Source organism: Macaca thibetana, chromosome 19 (assembly GCF_024542745.1).
Source record: "Macaca thibetana thibetana isolate TM-01 chromosome 19, ASM2454274v1, whole genome shotgun sequence".
Classification (NCBI taxonomy): Eukaryota; Metazoa; Chordata; class Mammalia; order Primates; family Cercopithecidae; genus Macaca; species Macaca thibetana.
The window spans coordinates 20,310,163-20,337,552 of NC_065596.1; the positions used below are offsets into that span (position 1 = coordinate 20,310,163).

The 27,390-nt window shown below is 52.4% G+C and overlaps 3 protein-coding genes, 1 long non-coding RNA gene and 1 pseudogene across 5 annotated transcripts in view; 2 read left to right on the plus strand and 3 right to left on the minus strand.

Annotated features, from left to right (window-relative positions):
• The window catches only part of PIAS4 (protein inhibitor of activated STAT 4), a 175,026-nt gene extending 173,526 nt beyond the window's left edge, over positions 1-1,500 (minus strand). The window contains exon 1 of the mRNA XM_050770451.1: positions 1,496-1,500. The gene's annotated coding sequence lies outside the window, so the exon portion shown is untranslated. The remainder of the gene's footprint in view (positions 1-1,495) is intronic.
• LOC126942871 (uncharacterized) overlaps positions 1-24,959 on the plus strand; it is a 224,222-nt gene extending 199,263 nt beyond the window's left edge. Inside the window, exons 2-3 of one of the 2 annotated variants that reach the window (XR_007721619.1) lie at positions 4,532-4,599; positions 24,231-24,959. This is a non-coding gene — a long non-coding RNA (uncharacterized LOC126942871). Of the gene's footprint in view, positions 1-4,520; positions 4,600-24,230 lie in introns of those variants that run through there. The other variant, XR_007721620.1, reaches the window with a different exon arrangement.
• Positions 1-27,390, minus strand: part of ATCAY (ATCAY kinesin light chain interacting caytaxin) — a 111,267-nt gene that overhangs the window by 46,817 nt on the left and 37,060 nt on the right. The gene's annotated exons all lie outside the window — the stretch shown is intronic.
• On the minus strand, positions 1,370-4,238 carry LOC126943293 (ferritin light chain-like; annotated as a pseudogene).
• The window catches only part of ZFR2 (zinc finger RNA binding protein 2), a 38,542-nt gene continuing 36,345 nt past the window's right edge, over positions 25,194-27,390 (plus strand). Inside the window, exon 1 of the mRNA XM_050768337.1 lies at positions 25,194-25,246. Within this exon, the coding sequence (XP_050624294.1) occupies positions 25,194-25,246 (53 nt within the window). The remainder of the gene's footprint in view (positions 25,247-27,390) is intronic.

A 27,390-nucleotide genomic window follows, 5' to 3' on the forward strand; every position in this document is an offset into this window, starting at 1 on the left:
GATTTGAAAGACTTCAGCAAAGCAAAAGTTCATAGATGCCCAAGACCCAAGACTTCCTTTTTGTTTGTTTTGTTTTGTTTTGAGACCGAGTCTCACTCTCTCACCTGGGCTGGAGTGCAATGGCACGATCTCAGCTCACTGCAACATCTGCCTCCCAGGTTCAAGCAATTCTCCTGCCTTGGCCTCCTGAGTAGCTGGAACTACAGTCACCCACCACCTCGCCTGGCTAATTTTTGTATTTTTTAATAGAGACAGGGTTTCATCATCCTGACCAGGCTGGTCTTGAACTCGTGACCTCAGGTGATCCGCCTGCCTCCCAAAGTGCTGGGATTACAGGCATGCGCCCGATCCCTTTTTTTTGTTTTGTTTTTTGTTTTTGTTTTTGTTTTTGGAGACAGGGGGTCTGGCTCTGTCACCCAGGCTGGAGTGCAGTGGTGTGATCTTGGCTCACTGCAACTTCTGCCTCCTGGGCTCAAGTGATCCTCCCACCTCAACTTCCTGAGGCACCTGCCACCACACCCATCTAACAGAAGCCCATGACTTCTATGATGCTTTTTGGAGTCTAGTGTTCAAAGTGGGCATCTTAGTCTGTTCAGGGTGCTACAACAAAATACCATAGACTGGGCCGGGCGTGGTGGCTCACGCCTATAATCTCAGCACTTTGGGAGACGGAGGCAGGTGGATCACCTGAGCTCAGGAGTTTGACACCAGCCTGGCCAACATGGTGAAACCCCGTCTCTACTAAAAATGCAAAAATTAGCTGGGTGTGCTGGCGTGTGCCTATAAACCCAGCTACTCCGGAGGCTGAGGTCGGAGGATCACCAAAGCCTGGGAGGCGGAAGTTGCAGTGAGCTGAGATTGTGCTATTGCACTCCAGCCTGGGCGACAGAGCAAGATTCCATCTCAAAACAAAACAAAACAAACAAACAAATAAACAAAAAAACTGCCTAGTGGCTGGAGGGAAAGGCTTAGGCAGAAGCCCTGTTACTTTATGAGGGGCCCTTCAGAAGTTGCTGGGCTCAGTAGGTTCCTAGTCGTGTTTGAGAGTGAGCCTTGGCCGGGCGCGGTGGCTCAAGCCTGTAATCCCAGCACTTTGGGAGGCCGAGACGGGCGGATCACAAGGTCAGGAGATCAAGACCATCCTGGCTAACACAGTGAAACCCCGTCTCTACTAAAAAATGCAAAAAAACTAGCCGGGCGGGTTGGGGGGCACCTGTAGTCCCAGCTACTCGGGAGGCTGAGGTAGGAGAATGGCGTAAATCCGGGAGGCGGAGCTTGCAGTGAGCTGAGATCCGGCCACTGCACCCCAGCCTGGGCGACAGAGCAAGACTCCGTCTCCAAAAAAAAAAAAAAAAAAAAAAAAGAGAGTGAGCCTTTCGAAGAGATATGAAGCCCAGCCTCTGGGCCGGCCAGCCTGCAGAGGGTGGTCAGGGGGTCACCCACCTTCTTCTTCTTCTTTTTTTTATGATGCTTTTTGGAGTCTAGCGTTCAAAGACCCCCCCACTCTATTCCCCAGGCTGGAGTGCAGTAGCATGATCTCGGCTCACTGCAACCCCGGCCTCTAGGGTTCAAGCGATTCTCATGCCTCAGCCTTCTGAATAGCCGGGATTACAGGCGTGCGCCACCACGCCCGGCTAATGTTTGTGTTTTTAGTAGAGTTGGGGTTTTGCCATGTTGGCCAGGCTGGTCTCAAACTCCTGACCTAGGGTGATCCGCCCGCCTCGGCCTCCCAAAGTGCGGGGATTACAGGTGTGAGCCACCGCGTGCGGCCCACTTCCTCATCTAGGAAGTGACTCTCCAGGACGTCACAGAGATGAGGGTCTGTGGGGGCAGAACCCAGGGCATGAAGATCCAAAAGACCCTGGTCGCCATGCCGTTCCCGGGGCCATGGCGGCTTCCATGGCTTCCAGGGTTTTACCCCACTCATCTTGACCTGGCTTCTGGAAGTCCTGGAAGAGAGCAGGGCCACCACGCTGGTTTTGCATCTTCAAGAGGCGCTCAATGCCCTTGCGCTTCTCCTTGGCCAATTCATGGAAGAAGTGGCCCCCGCCTTCCGGAGCCACATCATGGTGGTGGAAATAGAAGCGCGGAGGGAGGAGGTGTAGGAGGCCCGCAGGTGCAAATTGACCAGGCGATGGAATAATTCTGACGAATCTGGGAGCACACGGTTGGTCGGCAAGAAGGAGCTAACCACAGAAACGGTGTTGGCTGGTCCGAGAAGCAGGAGAGGACTGAGAAGATGGTCCTGGAGGTTGGAAGTAGAGAGGAAATCGGAGGGTGGTCGGAGGCTGGAAGAGAGTTCCCGGATCTGTTCCGTCCAAACACTGTTGAAGCAGGAGACAGACTGCGGGACCGCCAAACGCTCTGCTGCTTGTCGGGTTTCAATATTGTCAAGTGACTCTCCCTCCCCCTCCTTCCACGCTGCACTCTTGGGAAGGAAGTCACTATGCACAGCCCACACTCAAGAGGTGTAGAGTTACTCTCTATCTCCTTAAGGGCAGTGTAGCTACACAAATTAGGAATTCTTCTACATAAGACATTTGTCTGTTTGCCTCCATTTATTTATTTATTCATTCAATTATTTCTCTCTCTTTTTTCTTTTTTCTTTTCTTTTCTTTCCCCTCCCTCCCTGCCTTCCTACCTTTCCCTCCCTCCCTGCCCCTCCCCTCCCCTTCCCTTTCCTCTCCTCCTCTCCTTTCCCTCTCCTCTCCCTCCCTTCCCCTCTCCTCTCCTCTCTTTTCCTTTTTTCTTTTCTTTTTTTTTTTTTTTTTTGAGTCAGTGTATTACTCTGTTGTCCAGGCTGGAGAACAGTGGTGTGATCTCGGCTCACTGCATCCTGATTCCCAGGTTCAGGTGATTCTCCTGCCTTGGCCTCCCAAGTAGCTGGGATTACAGGTGTGCACCACCAGGCCTGGCTAATTTTTTTTTTTTTTTTTTTTTTTTTTTTTGAGACGGAGTCTCGCTCTGTCACCCAGGCTGGAGTGCAGTGGCCGGATCTCAGCTCACTGCAAGCTCCGCCTCCCGGGTTCACGCCATTCTCCTGCCTCAGCCTCCCGAGTAGCTGGGACTACAGGCGCCCGCCACCTCGCCCGGCTAGTTTTTTGTATTTTTTAGTAGAGACGGGGTTTCACCGTGTTAACCAGGATGGTCTCAATCTCCTGACCTCGTGATCCGCCCGTCTCGGCCTCCCAAAGTGCTGGGATTACAGGCTTGAGCCACCGCGCCCGGCCAAGAGACAGAATTTTTTTTTTTTTTTTTTTTTTTTTTTTTTTTTTGTATTTTTAGTAGGCACAGTGTTTTGCCATGTTGGCCAGGCTGGTCTTGAATTCCTGACCTCAGGTGATCTGCCCACCTTGGCTTCCCAAAGTGCTGGGATTACAGGCGTGAGCCACCACGCCCAGCCCTTTCTTTTCTCTTTTTAGAGACAAGGTCTCACTCTGGAGTGCAGTGGTACAATCACAGCTTACTGCAGCCTTGACCGCCCAGGCTCAAGTGATCCTCCTACCTTAGCCTCCTGAATAGCTGGGACCACAGGCATGTACCATCACGTCCAGCTAATTAAAAAAAAAAAAATTGTAAAGACGGGGTCTTGCTATGTTGCCCAGGCTAGTCTCAAACTCCTAAGACTCAAGATCCTCCTGCTTCAGCCTCTTAAAATGTTGGGATTACAGATGTGAGCCACTGTGCCTGGCCTATCATTTATTTATATCAGGTTGTGAACACAGGAGGCAGAGACCATGGGGCCTCCTGAAGAATCATTCTGAGGCTAGATGCAAAAAATTAAAAAACTAGCTGGCTGTGGTGGTGGGGCTTGTGGCATGGGTGGGGCTTGAGAAGAGACCTCCACATCTGAGTGGTTAAAGGGAAGGTGGGGCTCGGAAACAGAGGCAGGGTTTGTGCAGAGACCATAATTGAGCGGGTAAAGGGAAGGCCGGGCTCCAAGTAAGAGGCGGGGCCTGTGGCATGGGTGGGGCTTGAGCAAAGACCTCTACATGTGAGTGGTTAAAGGGAAGGCGGGGCTTCGAGAAAGAGGCGGAGCTTGTGGCATGGATGGGGCTGGAGCAGAGACATCCACATCTGAGTCGTTAAAGGGAAGGCAGAGTTCCAAGAAAAAGGCGGGGCTTGTGGCATGGGTGGGGGTTGAGCAGAGACCACCTATGAGTGAGTAAACGGAAGGCAGGGCTCTGAGTAAGAGGCGGGGCTTGTAGCATGGGCAGGACTTGATCAGATACCTCCATATGTGAGTGGTTAAAGGGAATGTGGGGCTCCAAAAAAGAAGCGGGGCTTCTAGCATGGGCGGGGCTTGAGCAGAGACCTCCACATTTTGGTAGTCAAGAGGAGGGCGGGGCTCTGCGTAGGAGGCGGGGCCTCGTTGCCGGGCGGGTCACGAGGCGGTGTCTCCCCAACCTAAGAGAAGGAAGCGAGAAGGTGCGGGCTTCGCGCAGGGGGCGGGGCTTGGGGCGCGTGGCTGGGCGCGAGCGGCACGCGGCTCGGGGGCGGGGCCGGTGACGTTAGGGGGCACGCCGGGCTCGGGGAAGACGCCAAGATGGCTGCAAGTCACTATTTCGGCTTCGCGCAGGGCAGCGGCCTGCAGTACAGGTAACAGTCCCGGCTCCTGCAGCCTGGCCAGGACCCCGCCTGCCCCTCTTCCCGTCCCGCGCACCTGGCCCGGGCCAGGCCCCAGCCCCAGTCCCGGCTCCAGCCCCAGCCCCAGCCCCAACCTGGACCCCTGGCCTGTGGAGAGCCGCGGCGCCGGGAGGAGCCGGCAGGGCTGCCTCAGGTTCGGCACCGGGCGGGACGCGGGCTCCGGGGCTCCGGCTGAGACGTCTCTGTAGCCGACGGTGTCTATCGGCGGGAGCGGGAGGGGGCTTCTGAAGTGGGAGGGGGCCTGGGCCTCTGCGGCGTGAGGGGGTCCGGGACGCCCCGAGGAGGGGGCAGCGAGAGGGAACAGACTCGGGAGGGTGCCTGGCCGGGGAGGGGGAGGGACAGAGTAGAGGAGGGGGAGGGGACGGGAACTGACCCAATGCAGAGAGGAGACCTGGGAGGTGCCTGGCCGGGGAGGGGGTGGGGATGGGCAGAGAGGAGCTGACCCCTGATTGCTGGTAGGGGAAGAGAAGACACAGACCTAGGAGGGTGTCTGGCTGGGCAGGAGGAGGGGAAGGGCAGAGGGGCATTGACCCCCGATTGCCGGGGTAGGAGAAGACACAGACCTGGGAGGGTGCCTGGCGGGGCAGGGGGATGGACAGAGGGGAGCTGACCCCTGATTATTGGTAGGGGAGGAGAAAACAGATCAGCGAGGATTCCCAGCTGGGCAGGAGGAAGCCACAGTCGAGGGTGAACTGGCCGCTGATGGGGGTAAGAGAGAAGACAGAAACCTGGGAGGGTGCCTGACTGAACAGGGGAGGGCTAGAGCGGAGCTGACCCCTGATTGCTGGTAGGGAAAGAGAATACAGACCTGGGAGGGTGTCCGGCTGGGCAGGAGGAGGGGAAGGGCAGAGGGGTGTTAACCCCCGATTGCTGGAGGAGGAGAAGGCAGAGAGCTGGGAGGGTTCCCGGCTGGGCAGGGGACAGCCACATTCGATTGTAGGGTTCACTGACCCTGATGATGGGGGTAGGGGAGAAGGCAGAGACCTGGGAGGGTACCCCAGGCAGGGGCAGAAACAGAGGTTGGTGTGGGGAACTGAGGCCTGATTGGGGAAGGGCGAAAGAGACTTGGCGGGAAGCCAGTAAGATGTGGGAGGAGGTCCTGAGGTCAAATAAGAGGGTGGGCACCTGGGTTTCCAGGGAACTGGGACCCTTCTGGGACAGTGAGGCGGGAGAAAGGGCACTGAGTGTTTGGGTATTTATGATCCTTTTCTAGGTCTTAAATATCTAGTGGTTTGGGAGGGGAGAGAGAGAAAGGATCCTGGAGGAGAGATGGCAGGGGATGGGGACACACTGGGAACTGGCCAGGAGGGCTCAGTGGGTAGGGACACAGGGTAAGTTTGTACCCTGAATGTACAAACACACACTCTACACTCTTCTCCCAGGCCTGCTCCTCGGAGCATCTCTGCTATCTTCAGCCCTTCCGTCTGCCCCCAAGACTAGAGTCCCAGTCTGAAAGCCAGGGCTGGCATCTCTGGAGGGAGCAGATCCCCCCCACAACAGTTGATGATTTCCGCGTGTCACCCTTGTGTCGGTTTCCAGCTGCTAGCTTGCTATAACCTTGTGGGTCACAGCCCCTACTGAGCCCCCACAGATACAAACCACCCCTTGGGCACCTCATAGAGGGGCGTCTGCTGAGCTCCGGGGTCTTTGCTCCCCCTCGGTGTTCTTACTCCATTTCAGCACGTGGAAGAGAGATCCAGGCTGGTGTTTCAGCCTCCAGCGGTGGAGCGGCAGTGCCGATCCTTCCACCAGTGGCTGTGATATTGCTGTGCCCTTTCCAGTGGAATCACAAAGAGAAACCACCCAGGGCTTGGAAACTAGGGCTGTGGGAATGAGGAGTGCACCTGTTGCCTGCGCTTGGAGTGGTTTCTCCGATGGAGTACTTGGCTAGTAATGGATTTCCTATTAGGGAAAGAATCTATGACCTGCTGATTTCCCAGAACGGAATGTTTAATTTTTCTTTGATCTTCTCTTTTGCTTTCTTCATCCTCAGTGGTGTTTTGCTGGCCGGTGCTCAGTTAAAGTGGCTTGACTCAGCTAGCACTCCAGGCTGGTAGAAACTTCTGGACACATTCCACCCCTCTGCCTGCTAGCTCTTCCTTCTTTTCTCTTTCTCTTCTTTCTTTCTCCCTCGCATTCTTCCATCAGACGTGGAAAATCACTTGAATATTATGCTTGCTATTAAAATTACCTTCCACAGGAGAAATTGAATATTTACGTTGTTCAAATAGGTAATTGCTAAACTTCAGTAGCCGCTTCTGTCTTGATTTGAATTAATGTGCTTATACGTTTTAGCGTTTTAGTGCAGCTACCTTCTGTGTTCTGATGGCTTAGGTGATATAGTACACACATAACCAAGGGTGTGAAACTGCCACGAACCCGGTGTTGAGTTGTTGAGTTAGTCCCTCCTTAGAATTGCTCCAGGGAGAATGTGTTCTTCCTTAAGAAAAGAGTAAGCTATGAACTAAAACTCAAAATAACACTGGAATCATAGCAAAATGCATTTCAGTCTCATAAAACCTTGAAACAAGATGATATGCATTATTTGAATGACTTTAGGTTAACTAGACATTCTTTCTTGCAGGAAATGACTTTTGTTTAGAAACATTGGCTGCTTTTAAAGTATATAAGTTTTGGCCGGGCGTGGTGACTCATGACTGTAATCCCAGCACTTTGGGAGGCTGAGGCAGGCGGATCGCTTGGGGTCAGGCGTTCGAGACCAGCCTGGCCAACATGGTGAAACCCTGTCTCTCCTAAAAATACAAAAATTAGCCAGGCATGTTGTCGCACGCCTGTAATCCCAGCTACTTGGGAGGCTGAGGCAGAAGAATCGCTTGAACCTGGGAGGTGGAGGTTGCTGTGAGCTGAGATCATTGCGTTACTGCACTCCAGCCTGGGCGACAGGGTGAGACTGTCTCAAACAAACAAAAAAGTACCTATGTTTTATATAACCTGCCATGAGAAAACTGATCAGATAACAGATTTTGTGTACCAATTTTATGGCGGCATTTGGACAGCAGTATTTACAAAAGCCTGTTTCAAGAATTGCCAAAACAAAGACGGCAATTTATTTTTTAGGAGTTTTGGGTAGGTTTTCCTTTTTTTTTTTTTTTTTTTTTTTTTTTTTTTTTGAGGTGGAGTCTTTCTCTGTCACCCAGGCTGGAATGCAGTGGCGTGATCTCGGCTCACTGCAAGCTCCGCCTCCCGGGTTCACACCATTCTCCTGCCTCAGCCTCCTGAGTAGCTGGGACTACAGGCACCCGCCACTGTGCCCGGCTAATTTTTTTATTTTTAGTAGAGACGGGGTTTCACCGTGATCTTGATCTCCTGACCTTGTGATCTGCCCGCCTCGGCCTCCCAAAGTGCTGAGATTACAGGCGTGAGCCACCGTGCCCGGCTGGGTAGGTTTTCTTAGCTTATAAAATTGATAACCAGGCAGGGCGCGGTGGCTCATGCTGTAATCCCAGCACTTTGGGAGGCCGAGGCGGGCGAATCATGAGGTCAGGAGTTCAAGACCAGCCCGGCCAGCATGGTGAAACCCCGTCTCTACTAAAAATACAGAAAATTGGCTGGGCGTGGTGGTGGGCGCCTGTAGTCCCAGTTACTTGGGAGGCTGAGGCAGGAGAATGGCGTGAACCCGGGAGGCAGAGCTTGCGGTGAGCCGAGATCGCGTCACCTCACTCCACCTTGAGCCCAGGAGTTTGAGATTAGCCTGGGCAAAATGATGAGACCTTTCCCCCCATCTCTATAAAAAAATTAACAATTAGCTAGATGTGGTGGTGTGCACCTATAGTCCCTAGCTGCTTGGGAGGCAGAGGGAAGAGGATCACCTGAGCCCAGGAGTTTGAGGCTATAGTGAGTTGGGATTGTGACACCGGCCTTCAGCCTGGGCAACAGAGCAAGACACTGTCTCTAAAACAAATGAACAAAAAATGATAATCATAGCCCTGGGTAGGAATTTCCTTGACATTTTCATCCATAAATAGGGTTGGTATGTGAGCTGCTTAGTTGTTGGTCAGTGAGAATGGGATGCACATTCACTCTTGAAGGTATGAGAAAAGTTTACAGTTACCTGTTGATAATGTTGATTATCTTTATTTTATTTTATATGGTCTTATGAATCTCATAGTTTTTTTAGAAGTTGAATTAGTGCTGCAAGTATTCAGAATGAAACATTAATCCCATGTGGAAAAGTGAATGCAGCAGTGCTTTTAATTAGCACTGAGCTCAGGCCAGGCGCGGTGGCTCACACTTGTAATCCTAGCACTTTGGGAGCCTGAGGCGGGCGGATCACCTGAGGTCAGGAGTTCGAGACCAGCCTGACCAACATGTTGAAACCCCGTTTCTACTAAAAATACAAAAAATTAGCCAGATGTAGTGGTAGGCACTTGTAATCCCAGCTACTCGGGAGGCTGAGGCAGGAGAATCGCTTGAACCTGAGAGGCGGAGGTCGTAGTGAGCCAAGTTTGCACCACTGCACTCCAGCCTGGGTGACAGAGTGGGAGACTCTGTCTCAAAAAAAAAAAAAAAAAAAAAAAAAAAATTAGCACCGAGCACAGTTTTTTAGCTGAGAATAGCTGAGGAGCTCCAACAGGGTCTGTAATGTTTAAGTCACACTGGTCATGAAGCAGTGAGAGCTCAAAGCGGCGTGTTAGAAATGCAGAGTGGTGGGAGGTGACGGCCGGCGGCCTCTGCCGTTACCTTTCTCTTCGTTTAGCGGTTTTGTCATAGTTCCACCAGTATTACACAGTCGGCTAGCTGTGCCTTTGCATTCTTGTTAAATCTAAGTTAGAGGACTACTGGCTTTTGGTGTAATTCTTGATGTCCTGTCCAGAGAATCTCTGTCTGTCTGTTTGTCTGTTTGTTTGTGAGACAGAGTCTCACTCTGTTGCCCAGGCTGGAGTGCAGTAGCACAGGCTCGGCTCACTCCAGCCTGTAACTTCTGGGCTCAGGCAGTTTTCCCACCTCGGCTTCCTGGAGTGGCTGGGACTACAGGTGCACACCACCATGCCTGGCGATTTTTATTTTTGTAGAGATAGGGTCTTGCTATTTTGCCCAGGCTGGTCTTGAACTGGCCTGAAGGGACCTCCCGCCTTTCCCTCCTAAAGTGCTGGGATTACAGGCACTTCCTCCCTGCAATTAAATTCTGACACTGTTAGCATACATTATAAGCTGGACTCCTTCCCCTGGAGAGTTTCAGGAAGTGGGAGGCAGGGTTGAACGCCATCACACTCTATTAGTCATGGGCAGGATGCTCCCTGCTGGTTATTGATTCTCCGTGTGAGGTGAGTCCCGGGCACCTGATACTGACTGAGCCCTCACGTGATCCTTGGGATCGGTGTTGTGAAGCCCATTTTGCTGATAAGGAAACTGAGGCTTGGGGGAAGTCACTGGACTGATGTGGGGGCCCAGTGGTCGCCTCGGCTAGGAATCAGCCCAGGCCAGTGCCTCACTCACAGTCAGGGCTGCCGGAGCCTAGAGAGGCAGCCATGGTGTCGAACCCAGCCCTGACCATGTCAGCTTAGCAGTGGCACCTGTGGTAGACTGTGTTATTGCCATCCTTTACGCTGTCACCTGCACCCTGCCCTGCTAGTTCGGGCCCGGTCAGATAGTAGTTTAGGGCTACATCCTTCAAACATTAAAAAAGACATGGCCGGGCGTGGCAGTGCACACCTGTAGTCCCAGCACTTTGGGAGGCCAAGGAGGGAGGATTGCTTGAGGCCATGAAGTTGAGGCTGCATTGAGCTATGATCGCACCACTGCACTCCAGCCTGGGTGACAGTGTGACACCCTGTCTAAAAAAAACAAAAAAACAAGAGCCCCTCCCCGCAGTGGGGACATTGAGATAGCACATGGCCCCGTGTCACTGGGAAAGTAATGGTGACCCAACCCATCTCTCTCAGAAATGTGTCCTGGGCAGCAGGTAGCTTGAGAAAGACCCGGAGCCCATGCTGACCGTGGGAGCAGCTTGGCAGCCCAGTGCCGGTGACAGAACCTGCTAATACCTCCGATGGGAGCCCCTGTCTGCCAGGTGTGGCTGCGACTGGCTTCAGAAGGAAGCCAACCTGGTCATACCCAGCCCAGACGCCACGTTCACCCTCCTGCAGGCCTCCAGGTCCTTCCAGTGGAAACCCCACCCGCCAAGGCCAGCCCCGTCCCTTTGAGCTTAGGTCCAAGGAGCACAGGCTGCCCTGGAGAATCCGATGTCGCCACCATGGGGGCTGGGGCTCATGCTCCTGAATGGACTCCTACCACTAGGTCCAGAAAGCCCCAGGAAAGTGAGACTGTGGACCCCTCAAGCTGTTTGCACATCCTAATCAGTCACTGCGCCTCTGCTGCACCTGTTCTTTCAGGGCGCACGACCCTGCAGGAGCGAGGGGGACTTGCCCCTTCCAGTGCCGCTGTGGTCTTTTTCAAGCCCTTCTCAGCAAGGCTGAGATACGAGTTAGATGCCGAACTCCTCAGAAGAGAATCTGAGTTAGAGGCCGAACTCCTCAGAAGAGAATCTGAGTTAGAGGCCAAACTCCTCAGAAGAGAATCTGAGTTAGAGGCCGAACTCCTCAGAAGAGAATCTGAGTTAGAGGCCGAACTCCTCAGAAGAGAATCTGAGTTAGAGGCCGAACTCCTCAGAAGAGAATCTGAGTTAGAGGCTGAACTCCTCAGAAGAGAATCTGAGTTAGAGGCTGAACTCCTCAGAAGAGAATCTGAGTTAGAGGCTGAACTCCTCAGAAGAGAATCTGAGAGGCAGCTGCTGGCTGCAGGTAAAAACTTGGATTGAAGTATATTTTTTGGAAACCTTTTCAAATAATAGGACTTGGGGTCTGAGCTCCTATACAAGAAATTAGGTAGATTGAATATTTTTGAAGTGTGGATTTTGTTTTTTCATCTTGTTTTAGAACCAAAAGTTAGGCCAGGTGTGGTGGCTCACACTTGTAATCCCAGCATTTGGGGAGGCTGAGGCAGGCAGATCACCTGAGCTCAAGAGTTCCAGACCAGCCTGGCCAACGTGGTGAAACCCCATCTCTACTGAAAATACAAAAATTACCTGGGTGTGGTGGTGGGTGCCTGTAATCCCAGCTACTTGGGAGGCTAAGGCAAGAGAATCGCTTGAACCTGGGAGGTGGAGGTTGCAGTGAGCTGAGATTGCGCCATTGCACTCCAGCCTGGACAACCGAATGAGACTCCATCTCAAAATAAAAAAAAGAACCAGGCCGGGCGCGGTGGCTCAAGCCTGTAATCCCAGCACTTTGGGAGGCCGAGACAGGCGGATCACAAGGTCAGGAGATCGAGACCATCCTGGCTAACACGGTGAAACCCCGTCTCTAGTAAAAAATACGAAAAACTAGCCGGGTGAGGTGGCGGCGCCTGTAGTCCCAGCTACTCAGGAGGCTGAGGCAGGAGAATGGCGTGAACCCAGGAGGCGGAGCTTGCAGTGAGCTGAGATCTGGCCACTGCACTCCAGCCTGGGCAGCAGAGCGAGACTCCGCCTCAAAAAAGAAAAAAAAAAGAAAATAAAAAAAAGAACCGAAAATTAGCTCATACACATTGGGGCAGAAGTAAATTCCTAGGAGACTTTTTTTCTCCCCTAAACATATTCTCTGTTTCTGGATTTTTAATAGTTTTATTTTGTATTTGTCTCTTGTCTGGGTCTACCAACATGTGTATTTAGAATGATCAGAACAAATACATCAGATTTAAAAGCATTTTCGAATGGCCCTGGAAAAGTCTTTTCACGTGAGTGTAATGAATATCGGTGTTCTTTCCTGGGGCTCTGGGGGTCATGGGACAAAGGCCCTGATCAAGATAAATAGGCAACCCTAGAAAAATAAGGAAAACACTTAGAAAGGGGACTTGTAAACCTTGTGTTCATACTCTTTGTATTTTATTATTATTATTATTTAGACAGGGTCTCACTCTGTTGCCCAGGCTGGAGTGCAGTGGCGCGATCTCGGCTCACTGCAACATTTGGCTCACGAGTTCAGGCAATCAAACAGCCTCCCCAGTAGCTGGGATTACAGGCGCATGCCACCAGACCCGGCTAATTTTTGTATTTTAGTAGAGAGAAGGTTTCACGATGTTGGCCAGGCTGGTCTCAAACCCCTGATCTCAGGTGATCTGCCTGCCTCAGCCTCCCAAAGTGCTGGGCTTACAGGTGTGAGCCACCGTGCCCAGCCCTATTTCAGTTATTTTTTGAGGTAGGGTCTCACTGTGTCACCCAGGCTGGAGCACAGTGGTGCGATCATAACTTAATGCAGCCTCAACCTCCTGGCCTCAAGCAGTCCTCCCTCCTTGGCCTCCTAAGTAGTTGGGATTTCAGGTACACACCACCACACCAGGCTAAATGAATTTTTTGTAGAGACGGGGTTTTGCCATTGGCCAGGCTGGTCTCAAACTTCTGAGCTTAAGTGATCCACCTGCGTCGGCCTCCCAAAGTGCTGGGATTACAGGTGAGCCACCGTGCTCTGTTCAACTTTAATTAAATTAAATTAAATTTAATTAATTAATTTTTTTTTTTTTTTGAGACGGAGTCTCGCTCTGTCGCCCAGGCTGGAGTGCAGTGGCCAGATCTCAGCTCACTGCAAGCTCCGCCTCCCGGGTTTACGCCATTCTCCTGCCTCAGCCTCCCAAGTAGCTGGGACTACAGGTGCCCGCCACCTCACCTGGCTAGTTTTTTGTATTTTTAGTAGAGACGGGGTTTCACCGTATTAGCCAGGATGGTCTCCATCTCCTGACCTCGTGATCCGCCCGTCTTGGCCTCCCAAAGTGCTGGGATTACAGGCTTGAGCCACCGCGCCTGGCTCAACTTTAATTTTAAAGTTGCCAGATTTCTTTTAGCTAGAAAGTTAATTTGTAAATATTTTGGGGAATGACACTTCTTTTTTTGGTGGATATGTTGCTTTGGGCAGGTTTTTCTCCCCTAAGGTAAGTTCCATTTGCCTTTTTAAATGGACCTACGGCAAGTCATTTACTTGTCGCGGTTGGTGGAGAGTGGAGAGGCGGCATGGCTTTGATTCCGTGTCATTGTGGATCTGGGAAGGCCAGTCCTGCTTCAGGAGGTGAAGTCTGTGGTGAGCTCTGTCCCTCGGGAGCAGAGTGACCTGTAATGTCCCCAGGCCCTTGCCATGGATGTATAAAGAGCTGGGGATGTCTGTTGTTTTGAGTGTCGTTGGGCCATGGATGTATAAACAGCCGGGGGTGTCTGTTTTGAGTGTCACTGGGCTGTGGATGTCTAAAGAGCCAGGAGTGTCTATTGTTTTAAGTGTCGTTTGGCCGTGGATGTATAAAGAGCCAGTGGTGTCTGTTGTTTTGAGTCGTTGGTTGAGTCCAGGTTGGTAGTTTGAGGCCGGTTGTAGTTGCTCATGAGAACCTGAGGTTTGCCATCTTGTCCTGCCCTTGACATGAGCGGCTCACGAGCCAGCACAGACGGGGCTCTGCAGGCCGTTCGGTTTCTTAAAGCAGCAGGAGAGGGCTGGAACAGGAGACGACCCCTCCTTGTTCCTGAGATGTGGGCCAGTTTGGTGCACAAGAGTAAAAAGGTGTTGCTATAGTGAGCCGCTGCTGCTTCTGGGGGGGCACGTAGCTAATGCTTTCTCTGGCGTGATCGGCATGGTATCGTCAGGATGGTGTTCTCAAGCACCTGCCTGGTGGGGCTCACCACGCAGCCGCCTCCACATGGGACCATGTTCCTTCTCAGAGCAGAGGACAAGCCCATCAGTCCCACTGCTGCACAGCCTGGCTCGCCCCTGAGGCTCGGGAAACTTGACGCCCAGGCTCTGGAATCCAGTTCCCACCTCAAGAACCTGACGCCCTATGGTGGCTCCGTCCTGAGGAACCAGGCGGGTCCCGGTTTGGAGCTGGCTTCTTGACTCCATTCAAAAGAAGACGGTTTGAAAGTGAGCCTGGGATAATAAAATCCTTTCGGGCTGGGTGCAGTGGCTCACGCCTGTTATCCCAGCATTTTGGGAGGCCGAGGCAGGAGGATCGCTTGAGCTCTGGAGTTTGTGACCAGCCTGAGCAACATAGTGAGACCCCCATCTCTAAAAAAAAAAAAAAAAAAAAAATTAGCCAAGCATGGTGGTGCACACCTGTAGTTCCAGCTGCTCGGGAGGATGAGGCGGGAGCGTCACTTGAACCCAGGAGTTTGAGGCCACAGGGAGCTATGATTGTGCTGCTGCTCTCCAGCCTGGGAGACAGAGCAAGACCCTGACTCAAAAAGCCAATAAGTCCTTTTGGTATCTTCCCAAGGATTGAGTTAACAGAACTCCTTTCTGATACGTTGGGACATCTTGGGGGTTTCTGGATCTGAAATGGGCATTTCACGTGGAGACTGCACCTAAGGGTTTCATGGTCAGAAAAAAGAGAAAGAAAAAAACTGGTTACAATCAGAACTGTTATGGGTATGAATGTGTAAGATGCATTTTGAATATAAAACCCCTGTGAACAGAAGTGCCAAAAAATGAAATTCTGGGGGGTGTGTGTGTGTGGTGTGTGTACACACCGCAATTGAACCATCATCTTACTGCCAGTAAAACAGACTTGAAAATACTCTCCCTGATGAAGGACTTGACTGGGTGCATCAGCATCTGGTGTGGCAGGGCACGTTGTCTCTCTGGCCCCTGAGGCACTGCGCCCTCCACCTGGGTGCGCCAAGGCCAGAACGCTGGAGTGCGGGTGTTCTCCAGGGTCACGGAAGTTGGTGGCTGGATGAGTCAGGGTCTCTAGAGGGACGGGACTCACAGGATACAGGTCTCCATGAAAGGGAGCTTATCCAGGAGAAGTGACTTGCACAGTCACAAGGTAAAGTCCCAGCTAGGCCGTCTGCAGGCTGAGGAGCAAGGACGCCAGGGGTGGGTCAGTCCGAGTCCCCAAACCTCAAAAGTCGGGAAGCCAACAGAGCAGCCTTCAGTCTGTGACCAGAGGCCTGAGAGTCCCTGGCCAGCTGCTGGTGTAAGCCCAAGAGTCCAAAAACTGAGGAACTTGGAGTCTGATGTTCGAGGGCAGGAAGCACCCAGCACGGGAGAAAGATGGAGGCCAGAAGACTGAGCCAGTCCAGTCCTTCCACGTTCCTCTGCCTGCTTTTACCCTGGCCGCACTGGCAGCTGATTAGATGGTGGCCACCCAGAGTGAGGGCGGGGCTGCCTCTCCCCGTCCACTGACTCAAATGTGACTCTCCTTTGGCAGCCCCCCTCACAGACACACCCAGGACAATACTTTGCATCCCTCAGTCCAATCAGATTGACACTCAGTATTAACCATCACAGGGCCTATGATATTTCCGTTTCCAGCTGGGTGGCCTCAGCCTTCATCTCCGTCTGCCATGGGGGTGATAGAGAAATAGGTGATGAGCTGTGTTCGGGAAGAAAGAGTCCTTGTTTTTAATTATGTGGCTTTTTTTTTTTTTTTTTGAGATGGAGTCTCACTTGGTTGCCCAGGCTGGAGTGCAGTGGTGTGATCTTGGCTCACTGCAACCTCTGCCTCCCGAGTTCAAGTGATTCCCATCCCTCAGCCTCCCGAGTAGCTGGGATTACAGGCACACACCACCGTGCCTGGCTAATTTTTGTATTTTTGGTAGAGACAGTGTTTCACCATGTTGGCCAGACTGGTCTTGAACTCCTGACCTCAGGTGATCCTCTTGCCTTGGCCTCCCAGAGCACTGGGATTATAGGTGTGAGCCACTGCGCCTGGCCAAGTCCTTGTTTTTAGAAAGAACGAACGATGACATTTCTCAGCCTGTGATTCTAGGAAAATCTTTATTTCCACTTGAGTTTTTCCTTGGACTCTAAATGTTTTTTGGGTTTTGTGTGTGTGTGTTCCCATTGAGTTATTCAATGCAGTGTTCAGTAGAAATCATTATACACAGAGAGAGAATGACCCATCTTCCTGGCTGTCCCTAAGACATTTCGCCACCTGCCTCTACCTGCAGATCCCACCCGTGTCCGTCTGAAGTGTGGACCACACCCAAGCCTACTCCGTCCCTTCGGAGCAAACGAGAACATGGCCCCACGGAAAGAGCTCTGGGCCAGGGGACGTGGGTGGCTCAGATGGGTCCATTCCATCCCCTAGGCCTCGACGTCCCCTTGAACTTGGTGGCCACATGAACAGAATGAGATCAGTGGGGCTCGCCAGCTTTGCATCCCAAAATTCAGCTTAGAAGGATGCACCTGAAAAAGCTTGACTTCCCAAAACAAACTCTCTGACCAGAAAGCCATCAAAAGACATTAGCCTGGGGCCTGAAGGTGGGAGTGCCAGGCAGGACTTGTAGACGTTTGTCACCACAGTTTGTAAGCCCAGGTTAGCCCAGGCTCTCCATTTCCTGCCCGCGCTGTTCTCCCCTCCCAGGCAGGCAGCACCAGCGCGTGCTTGTTGTCATGGAGACGGCAGCCATCTCTGGCGTGGTACAGTGGCACGCTTCCTTCCAGGAAAAGGTGACTCCGAACAGCAGCAGCAGCAGCAAACAGCCTGGGCTTATGGGTTACGGGCAGGCTTTACTGAGAGTAAATTCATGACTTTTCCTTTTTTTTTTTGAGAAAGGGTCTCACTCCGTTGCCCAGGCTGGAGTGCAGTGGCGCAATCTTGGCTCACTGCAACCTGTGCCTCTCGGGTTCAAGCGATTCTCATACCTCAGCCTCCTGAGTAGCTGGGATTACAGGCATGCACCACCATGCCTGGCTTTTTTTTTTTTTTTTTGTATACGCCATGTTGGTCAGGCTGGTCTTGAACTGATCTCCAATGATCCTCCTGCCTTGGCCTCCCAAAGTGCTGGGATTACAGGTGTGAGCCACTGTGCCCAGCTAATTTTTGTATTTTCAGTAGAGATGAGGGCTTGCTGTGTTGACCAGACTGGTCTCGAATTCCTGACCTCAAGTGATCCGCCCACCTCAGCCTCCCAAAGTGCTGGGTTCACAGGTGTGAGCCACTGCGCCTGGCCAGTTTGTGACTTTTTTTTTTTTTTTTTTTGAGATGGAGTCTTGCTCTGTTGCCCAGGCTGGAGTACAGTGGCCAGATCTCAGCTCACTGCAAGCTCCGCCTCCCGGGTTTATGCCATTCTCCTGCCTCAGCCTCCCGAGTAGCTGGGACTACAGGTGCCTGCCACCTCGCCTGGCTAGTTTTTTGTATTTTTTTAGTAGAGACAGGGTTTCACCGTGTTAGCCAGGATGGTCTTAATCTCCTGACCTCGTGATCCGCCCGTCTCGGCCTCCCAAAGTGCTGGGATTACAGGCTTGAGCCATTGCACCCGGCCTAATTTTTTGTATTTTCGGTAGAGATGGGGTTTCACCGTGTTAACCAGGATGGTCTCGATCTCCTGACTTGTGATCCGCCCACCTCGGCTTCCCAAAGTTGTGACTTTTTATACCTGTTTCTCAACTCTCACTCTCACCTCCTCAGTCTGGGTCAGACTTTGAAAATTGACAGCCTGCAGGCCATGTTTGGTTCTCACCCCTGTGCAGTCAGCTTTCTGCTTGCTTTATTTGAATTAGTTGCCAGCATTTAAAAGTGGGAGATTCGGCTGGGCATGGTGGGGTGCACCTATAGTCCCAGCTACTTGGGAGGCTGAGGCAGGAGAATCACCTGAGCCCAGGAGCAGAGGTTGCAGTGAGTCAAGATCACGCCACTGCACTCCAGCCTGGGCAATAGAATGAGACTCCGTCTTAAAAAAGAAAAAAAAGAAAGATTTCACAAAACCTCTGGTTCCTAGCATCACTTAAAATTGGAAACTCTGGGGCCAGGCACAGTGACTCCCGCCTGTAATCCCAGTACTTTGGAAGGCCGAGGTGGACAGATCACTTGAGGTGAGGAGTTTGACCCAGCCTGACCAACATGGTGAAACCCTGTCTCCACTAAAAATACAAAATTAACTGGGTGTGGTGGCAGGTGCCTGTATTCCCAGCTACTGGGGAGGCTGAGGCAGGAGAATCTCTTGAACCAGGGAGGTGGAGGTTGCAGTGAGCTGAGATGGTGCCGTTGCACTCCAGCCTGGGTGACAGAGCAAGATGCCGTCTCCAAAAAAAAAAAAAAAAAAAAAAAAAAAAAAAAGGAAACTCTGGCCACCCTGGGCTACATCCGAAGCTCCTGCCACATGGTGGGCCCCGTAGCCTGTGAGTTTTTGTTTAATCATCACACCATCCCCATAGCAAATTAGCTATTCCCATTTTACAGGTGAGTAAACTGAGTCTAAGAAAGAATAAGGGACTCAGAGCCCCGTAGTGGGCAGAGCCAGGTCTGGAAGCCGGCCAGTTGGCGCCAGCTTTTTTTTTGAATTTTTTTTTTTTTTTTTTTTTTTTGAGACGGAGTCTCGCTCTGTCACCCAGGCTGGAGTGCGGTGGCCGGATCTCAGCTCACTGCAAGCTCCGCCTCCCGGGTTCACTCTGGCCATTCTCCTGCTCAGCCTCCCGAGTAGCTGGGACTATAGGCGCCCGCCACCTCGCCAGGCTAGTTTTTTTGTATTTTTTAGTAGAGACGGGCTTTCACCGTGTTAGCCAGGATGGTCTCGATCTCCTGACCTCGTGATCCGCCCGTCTCGGCCTCCCAAAGTGCTGGGATTACAGGCGTGAGCCACCGCGCCCGGCCTGGCGCCAGTTTTTATGGGTGTCCTCCCAGTCCCCGCCCAGGATCCCTCACACTCTCAACCTCTCTCCTTCACCTTCTTGTTCTTGGAGAATGGCTCATTTGGTAACCATGGGGTTGTCATTTATGGAGTGACTAAGTGGTGACACAGGAGGCCCGTGCTGTTGAAAGAGGAATTTATCACCGATGCTTGCTGCAGGAGAAGGGGCTCGCCACACCACACGGGGGGAACACGGGTTGGGCAGGAGCAGGAGCAAGGGCAGGCTGAGGCCATGGCCTTTATTGGAGTTTCCAGGCACGGTGGGGCAGGGCACACCTGGGGATTGGCTAGCTCATTCCAGGGGGCTTCAGGCTACAGGGGTGGTCTCTGGTCACCTGGCACCTGTGGTTTGTGTCCCCTCCAAAATTCAGTATTAAGAGATGTGGCCATTAAGAGGCGTGCTTGGGGCTGGACCAGTGGCTCACACCTGTAATCCCAGTGCTTTGAGAGTCCAAGGCAGGAGGATCGCTTGAGCCCAGGAGGTCAAGGCTGCAGTGAGCTATGATCATGCCACTGCATTCCAGCCTGGGAGACAGAGCAAAACACTACCTGAAAAAAGAGATGTGGTTAGGCCATGAGGGCTCCTTGTGAATGGGATCTGGGCCCTCATGAAGGGGCATCACGCAGGGCAGGGGGAGGCTGGCTGGTTCACTTGCTCTTTTGCCGTGTGAGGGTGCAGGAGGAAGGCCCTCACCAGACACCAGGTGCCAGCGCCTTGATCTTGGACTTCCCAGCCTGTGGAACTATGAGAAAATGAAATACTGCTCTCTGTACATCACCCAGGCTGGGGTCTTCTGTTGCAGCCACACAGATGGCCTGAGATGCAAGACCCTGCCTCTAAAATATAAATAAAACAAAAGGCTGTATAGTGCATGATTCTTTCCTATGAAATTTCCAGAACAGGCAAATCCACAGAGACAGGACATGGATTAGTGGTTCTGGGGGCTGGGGAGGGATGGAGAGAATGCTGAAGTGGATGGGTTTCTTTTTGGGGTGGTGGAAACGTTCTGAAATTAGGTAGAGGGGATGTTTGCACAGCCTTGTAAATGTGCTAGAAGCCACCGAACGGTGCACTTTAAAGCGGAGATGTTACAGTGTGGACTTATCTCAATCTTTAAAAAATATTATCTATCGATGACACCCAGTTTCTGACTCCGGCTCAGGCCTCTCCCTGGAGCTCTAGTCTTGTCCCCTGCATACAGCGGCCGGTGCAGCACGCTCTGTGGATGTCTGACTGGCATTTCAAAGATTGATCATATCCAAGTCCAAACACCTGCGCGCTTCTCCAAAACCCTTTCATCCTGCTGACTTCCCCACGGCAGGCAGGGCTGCCTGCAGTCCCTCGTGAGGATCCCAAACTGAGGAGCCAGCCCAGTCTCCTCTCCTTCTTCTGACCTTGAGCGCACGCCCCTGCACGCGCACCGCCTCTACCGTGCGCCAGCCTGCCTCGTCTGTATTTTGGACCTGCACGATTCCTTCTGCTCTGGCCCCCATTTCCATCCGCGCACAGCGCCAAAGAGGCCCTATCACAACGTAGCCCGTGTCCCTCCTCCGCTGGAAACCCCCGTGGGGTCTCAGGACAAGCCGGAGCCCCTGCGATGGCCTGTGACATCCATCACGGTGTCCCCTGTTCCACTCCCTTTATTCTCTGCCCTGCGATGGCCTGTGACGTCCATCATGGTGTCCTCTACCCCCTGTTCCACCCCCTTTATTCTGTGACCCCATCTCCCTTCATTCCTTCCGCTCTAGTCGCACTGCCTTCTGGACCATTCCAGATTCTGGGCATTCCACCCTCAGGCCCTTCCCATGCAGTTCCCTCTGCTCAAATGCGCTTCCCTGTTTCCCCAGCTTTGTGTCTTCACCCTCCTCCTCACCCACCAGGCTGGCCATGACCAGCCCGTGAGAAAGTGCAATCCCCTGCTCTCACCGCCTGCCCTATTCTTCCCAACGGCATGAGAACCATCAGATCGCGTTGAGTTATTTTGCTTACCCCGTGTCTCCGTGGACTATCGTGCAGCGCCCTCCTGGAGGACAGGACTTTGGTTATTCCCCGCTGCTGTGACAGCGCCCGTGACAGCAGCTGGCCCCCAGAAGCACCCAGGAAGTATTTATCCAGTGACTCAATGAATTTGTCCCCGGATCGCCCAGGGCTGCTTTCACTTTCTGTTGAGGTATTTTGTACACACAGAATTCCTCATAGTGCAACCCGAAAAAGCAACATCATGTTTAAAATGGTGCCTCAGGCCTATAATGACTTTTTTTTTTCAGCTTAGCCAGAAGATGGCCTCCTTTGTTCTGAAAATGCAAATGATTTTTCATGCTAAGTTGGAATTTCAAGTAGAAGTAAAAAATTCACATTAAAAAAAGAAAAACTTGGCTGGGCACATTGGCTTATGCCAGTAATCCCAGCACTTTGGGAGGTCAAGGCAGGAGGATGGCTTGAGCCCAGGAGTTCGAGACCAGTCTGGGTAACATAGTGAGACCCCATCTCTACTAAAAATTTAAAAAATTCGCCAGGCGCAGTGGCTCACACCTGTAATCCCAGCACTTTGGGAGGCTGAGGCGGGAACACTGCTTGAGGCCAGGAGTTCAAGACCAACCTGGGCAACAAAGCAAGGCCCTGACTTTACAAAAAATTGAAAAATCATCTGGATGTGGCGGTGCACACCTGTTGTCCCAGCTACTTGGGAGGCTGAGGTGGATCACTTGAGCCCAGGAGTTGGAGGCTGCAGTGAGCTGTGGTTGCATCACTGCACTCCAGCCAGGGGGACAGAGCGAGACCCTGAAAACAGAAACAAAAACAAAAACCCTCTTCATGATGTAGTTTAGCAGAGCTCTTGTTTTCTGCCCAGCTCTTTTGCTCTGCAAGAATTTAAAAGGGCTGCTTCCTGTCCTGTGAGTTTATTGCAGAGTTTACGGGCACTGGCTCTACATCAGGACCCCTGCCCTGACTGTCTAGTGCCATCTATGTCAGCCCCTGAGTGGTTTCTCTCTGGGATGTAGGAATCTGAGCTCTGACCATTTTTGGAATAATCAACTTTAGGTTTTGGTCCGGAGTTGGTGTGTTCACGTGATCGCTGGTCTCAGCTACCACCGGTGTCTCTGAATCAGACTCTGCAGATGGCTTTGAAGCGCCTGTTATGTGGTAGTTGCTAGAAAAGGCTAGAAAGAACGAGACTTTTTTTTTTTTTAGACAGAGTCTCACTCTGTCACCCAGCCTGGAGTGCAGTGGTGCAGTCTCAGCTCACTGCAACTTCCACCTCCTAGGTTCAAGCAATTCTCCTACCTCAGCCTCCAGAGTAGCCGGGGATTACACAAGCCTGCTACCTACCACACCTGGCTAATTTTTTTGTATTTTTAGTAGAGATGGGGTTTCACCATGTTGGCCAGGCTGGTCTTGAACCCTGACCTCAAGTGATCTGCCCACCTCGGCCTCCCAAAGTGCTGGGATCACAGGTGTGGGCTACTGTGCCTCAGGGCACAGTGTTTTTTTTTTTTTGTTTTTTTTTTTTTTGAGACAGGATCTCACTCTGTTGCCCAGGCTGGAGTGCAGTGGTGCAATCAAAGCTCACTGCAGCCTGAAACTCCAGGGCTGAAACAATCCTCCCACCTCTACCTCCCAAGTAACTGGGCCTACAGGTGCACACCACTGTGCCGGGCCAATTTTTGTAGTTTGTAGAGACTTTGTAGAGGCAGGGTCTCACTGTGTTGCCCAGGCTGGTCTTGAACTGTGCTTCTGGGCTCAAGCTATCCTCCTGCCTCAGCCTCCCAAAGTGCTGGTATTAACAGACGTGAGCCACCACACCCAGCCTGGTTTTTAGTATATTAACAGAACTGTGTGACCATTACCTCAAATTCCAGAACATTCTCTTTAGCCCAAAAGGAAATTCCATCTCCATTAACCATCACTTTCACCCCCTCCTTCAGGGTCTGGCACCCACAAATCCCCTTCCTGCCTCTGTGAATTGGCCTCTCCTGGACATTCTATAGAAATGGAATCACATACTGTGTCCGGCTTCTCTCACGCAGTGTGATGTCCTCAAGGTTCATCCATGCAGCGTGTGCTGGAGTGTCTTTTTTTTTTTTTTCTTTTGATGGCAAAATATATATAACCTAAAATTTTCCATTTAACCTTAACAAATGCCTTTTGATCCACCCGTGACAGCAGGGATTCTCAAGCCGGGGTCTGGGAAACGTAAGGTAACTACAGGCACATCTGTCTCTGTCATTTTCAGGGGATCAAGGCAGGGCGGGAGGCCACAGCTTTCATCTGACTCTAAATTGTGAGAAGGCAAGAGGGGATCAGCGTGACCACCCACCCTGGGAACCTGGGGAGGGCTGTGGGCCTCGCCCTGTCACACCTGAGACCTGGCAGAAGCAGCAGTGTTGGCTGCCGGCCATCTGCAGAGCCAGGTTCTAATCCCTAGTCCCCAGCCCCAGGGACCCTAGCCTGTCCTTCCCAGATCTGAGCTTCTCAACAGCAGCAGTTTTTAAGAGACGGGGTCTCACTGTATTGCCCAGGCTGGTCTCCAACTCCTGGGCTCAAGTGATCCTCCCAAAGTGCTGGGATTACAGGTGCGAGCCACTGCACCTGGCCAACAGCTGCACTTTTGACATTTGGGGCTGGATTATTCTCTGCAGTGGAGTCATTCTTGGCACTGCAGGGTGCTTAGCAGCGTCCCTGGCTTCCACCCACTCCATGCCAGGAGCTCCCCCAAATGGTGACAACCACGAATGTCCTCAGACATCACCCAGTGTCTCCTGGGGGCAAAATCTACCCTCTCTGAGAACCGCTGCCCTGGGCTGCCTGGGTTTTGGTGTCTGTATTAGTGATGCTGTGGGGTGTTCTTCCCAGGAGCTGTGTTTTTGCTGGCTCTGCTCCTGAAACCACGATGTGGCAGATTGTTGCCAAAATGCCCTCATCCTTCATCCCCCTTATATCCATGCCATTCCCACCATGTCCTTGCTACTCTTCCAGTCCAGAAGTGGAGACCGCCCCCCACTGGCCCTTGCATCTGGACTTCCTTGTGCCCTGCCTTGGACAGGGTGCAGTGCAAGTGACGCTGTGACTGCCCTGAGCCCAAGCTTAAGAGACCTTGCCTGCATCTGCTCCATCTTGTGGGACCCTGCGTGGTGAAGGACCCAAGGCAGGCCTGCCGGAGGAGGAGATACAAGAAGAACCACAGTGCCCCATCCAACAGGTAGCTGCCTTCCAGGGGCAGAGAAGCCCAGCCATGGTCAGGAGAGCCGCCCAGCTGAGGCCCACCTCCACCAGGATTGCCGCCCAGCTGGCCAGGAGAGCCACCCAACTGAGCCCCACCTCCACCAGGATTGCCACCCAGTTGAACCCCGCCTCAGCCAGGAGAGCCACCCAGCTGAGCCGTGCCTCAGCCAGGAGAGTCACCGAGCTGAGCCATGCCTGGCTAGAAGAGCCACCCAGCTGAGCCGTGCCTGGCCAGGAGAGCTGCCCAGCTGAGCCCTGCCTGTAGAATCACAAGTGACATACATGATCATTGCTTTGAGCGAGAGGTCAGCGGACCTTTTCTGTAAAGGGCCACATAGTGAATATCTTTGGCTTTGTGAGCCACACCATGTCTGTCACATTAGTGAACCCTGCCATTGTATTGCAAGATGAGCCACGGACAATGCGTCATCCGATGGGCTTGGCTGTGTGCCAATAAAACTTTATTTTTTTTGGACACTGAAATGTGAATTTCATGTAATTTTTCACATGCCATGAAATATTATTACCCCTTTAACTTTTTCCAGTCACTTAAAAGTATAAAAACCATTCTTAGCTTGCCACTGTACAAAAACAGGCAGGCCAGATTTGGCCACACATGGCTGACTCCATCTTAAAAACTCTTCTGTGCCTCCCTTCCTCCCTTAAATTCTGGGCTCTGCCAGGCCATGGTCTCCCCTGAGAGTGGGTGTGAGACCCATGAAGATGCGGGCTGCCCCATTGGAGACAAACCCCATGCTCCACTTCCTCGTGTAAGCGTGCTTAGTGGAATATAACCAGCAGTGTGTGCATGCACATGTGTGCGCATGCGTGTGCATGCATGTGCATGTGTTGGTGGCTTCTGGGGTCACAAGCAATGACTTGAGGCAGGCCAAGTGTTCCCTTCCTCAGTCATGGTCACTGTGTTGGTCACAGTCACCAGACACGTATTACCCTTGGCTGTTCCCAGGCCCTGTTTTAGGTGTTTGTAAAGCCCTACACTGCTGAGAGCTGGCTTTGACTGTGCTTTCCTGCAGGTGACATGATGGCGCATGTGTTCTGTCCCCCTGTCCATCACCCTCTCTAGTTCTGGCCCCTGTGTATCTCGTGTCCTTAACCAGCCTTCCCTCTAACTGCTCCCCTCTCTAACCATCACCATCTGTCTTGGTTGGCTGGGGCTGCCCTAACAATACCACAGACTGGGACGTAAACAAAATTTATTTTCTCCCTGTTCTGGAGGCCAGAAGTGTGAGGTCAAGGTGCCAGCAGGGGGTAGTTTCTGGTGAGGCCTCTCTCCTTGGCTTGCAGATGGCCACCTCCTCACAGTGTCCTCCTGTGGCTTTTTCTCTGTCCATGTGCACCCCTGGTGTCTCTTTCCCTTCTTTTTTTTTTGTTTGTTTTTTTAAAGAGACTGCCCTGTCATCCAGGTTGGAGTGCAGTGGTGAGGTCACAGCTCACTGCAGCCTCAATCTCCTGGGCTTAATCGAGCCTCCCACCTCAGCCTCCCAAGTATCCACGAGCACATTTTTTTTTTTTTTGAAATGGAGTCTTGCTCTGTTGCCCAGGCTGGAGTGCAGTGGCGTGATCTCGGCTCACTGCAAGCTCCGCCTCCCGGGTTCACACCATTCTCCTGCCTCAGCCTCCCAAGTAGCTGGGACTACAGGTGCCCGCCACCACGCCCAGCTAATTTTTTGTATTTTTAGTAGAGGCAGGGTTTCACCGTGTTAGCCAGGATGGTCTCGATCTCCTGACCATGTGATCCACCTGTCTCGGCCTCCCAAAGTGCTGGGATTACAGGTATGAGCCACCATGCCCAGCCTTTTTGTTTTTGTTGTTTTTTCTGTAGAGATGGGATCTCAGTATGTTGCCCAGGCTGGTGTTGAACTCCTGGGCTCAAGTGATCCTCCTGCCTCAGCCTCCCAAAGTGCTGGGATTAGAGGCGTGAGCCACTGTGCCTGGCCTCTTCCTTTTCTTATAAGGACCCCAGTTCTATTCAGATCAGTCCCACCTGATGACGTCATATAACCTTCATTCCCTCCCTGAAGACCTAATCTCCAGATATAGTCAAATGGGGGTTAGGGCTTCAACATAAGAATTGGGAGTGGGGGGACGTAAGTCAGGCCAAAGTTTGTCATGAGATGTCCAGGTGACTCCTCGTGGCTGAGGATAAAACCCAGATTCTGCCTGGCAGTGGAGAACGCTGAGCTGCCTCCTGCCACCCCTCACTCCCCATAGCCTCTGTCCCTCAGCACCCAGGACAGTCGCCCCACCCGCCCTCCCCATTTCTCCCACGCTTCTCTCAGGGCACTCCATTGAGCCCCTCCTCTTTGAAATCCCAGGTACCCTTCCCAGGGCTCCCCGGGCCTTTTCCAGCCTCTGGGGGAGCCTCCGGGGTCTTCAGAGCAGTTGGCATGCCCTTCCTTCTCCCAGAGGGTGCCTGGGTCTCCCTGCCTCTCCCCCCTGCATCTCTGCTATCTATGCAGGAGAGGCGCTCCATTCCCGCCATCAGACAACAGAGTGGCAGGACAGGGCAGTGACCTCCGGCGAGGTCAAGGGTATCTCGACTGACGTCACCCTGACCTTGTAGTCCTCAGTCTGCTCACAGCTGTGACGTTCACAGGGTGTAACACTGAAACCAGTGGGAGTTGCCCTGCAGGCCAGCAGGGATGCTGAGACCCGTCCTCAGCCAGCGGATGTCCAGCCATCTGCACGCTGGTCACGCTTCCATCCTCCCTGCACCCTGGCTCAGTGGATTCCAAACTGTAGCAGGCCTGAGCGTTGCTGTTCAGGGTGGTCTACAAGAAGAGCGTGTTCTTTTTCATTCACTGTCTTCATGGTGCTGACTCAAGCCTGACTCCAAGTCAGAGGCCAGCCCACAACGTCCTGGGAATCCTTCCAGAGTAGGGGCTGGACCAGG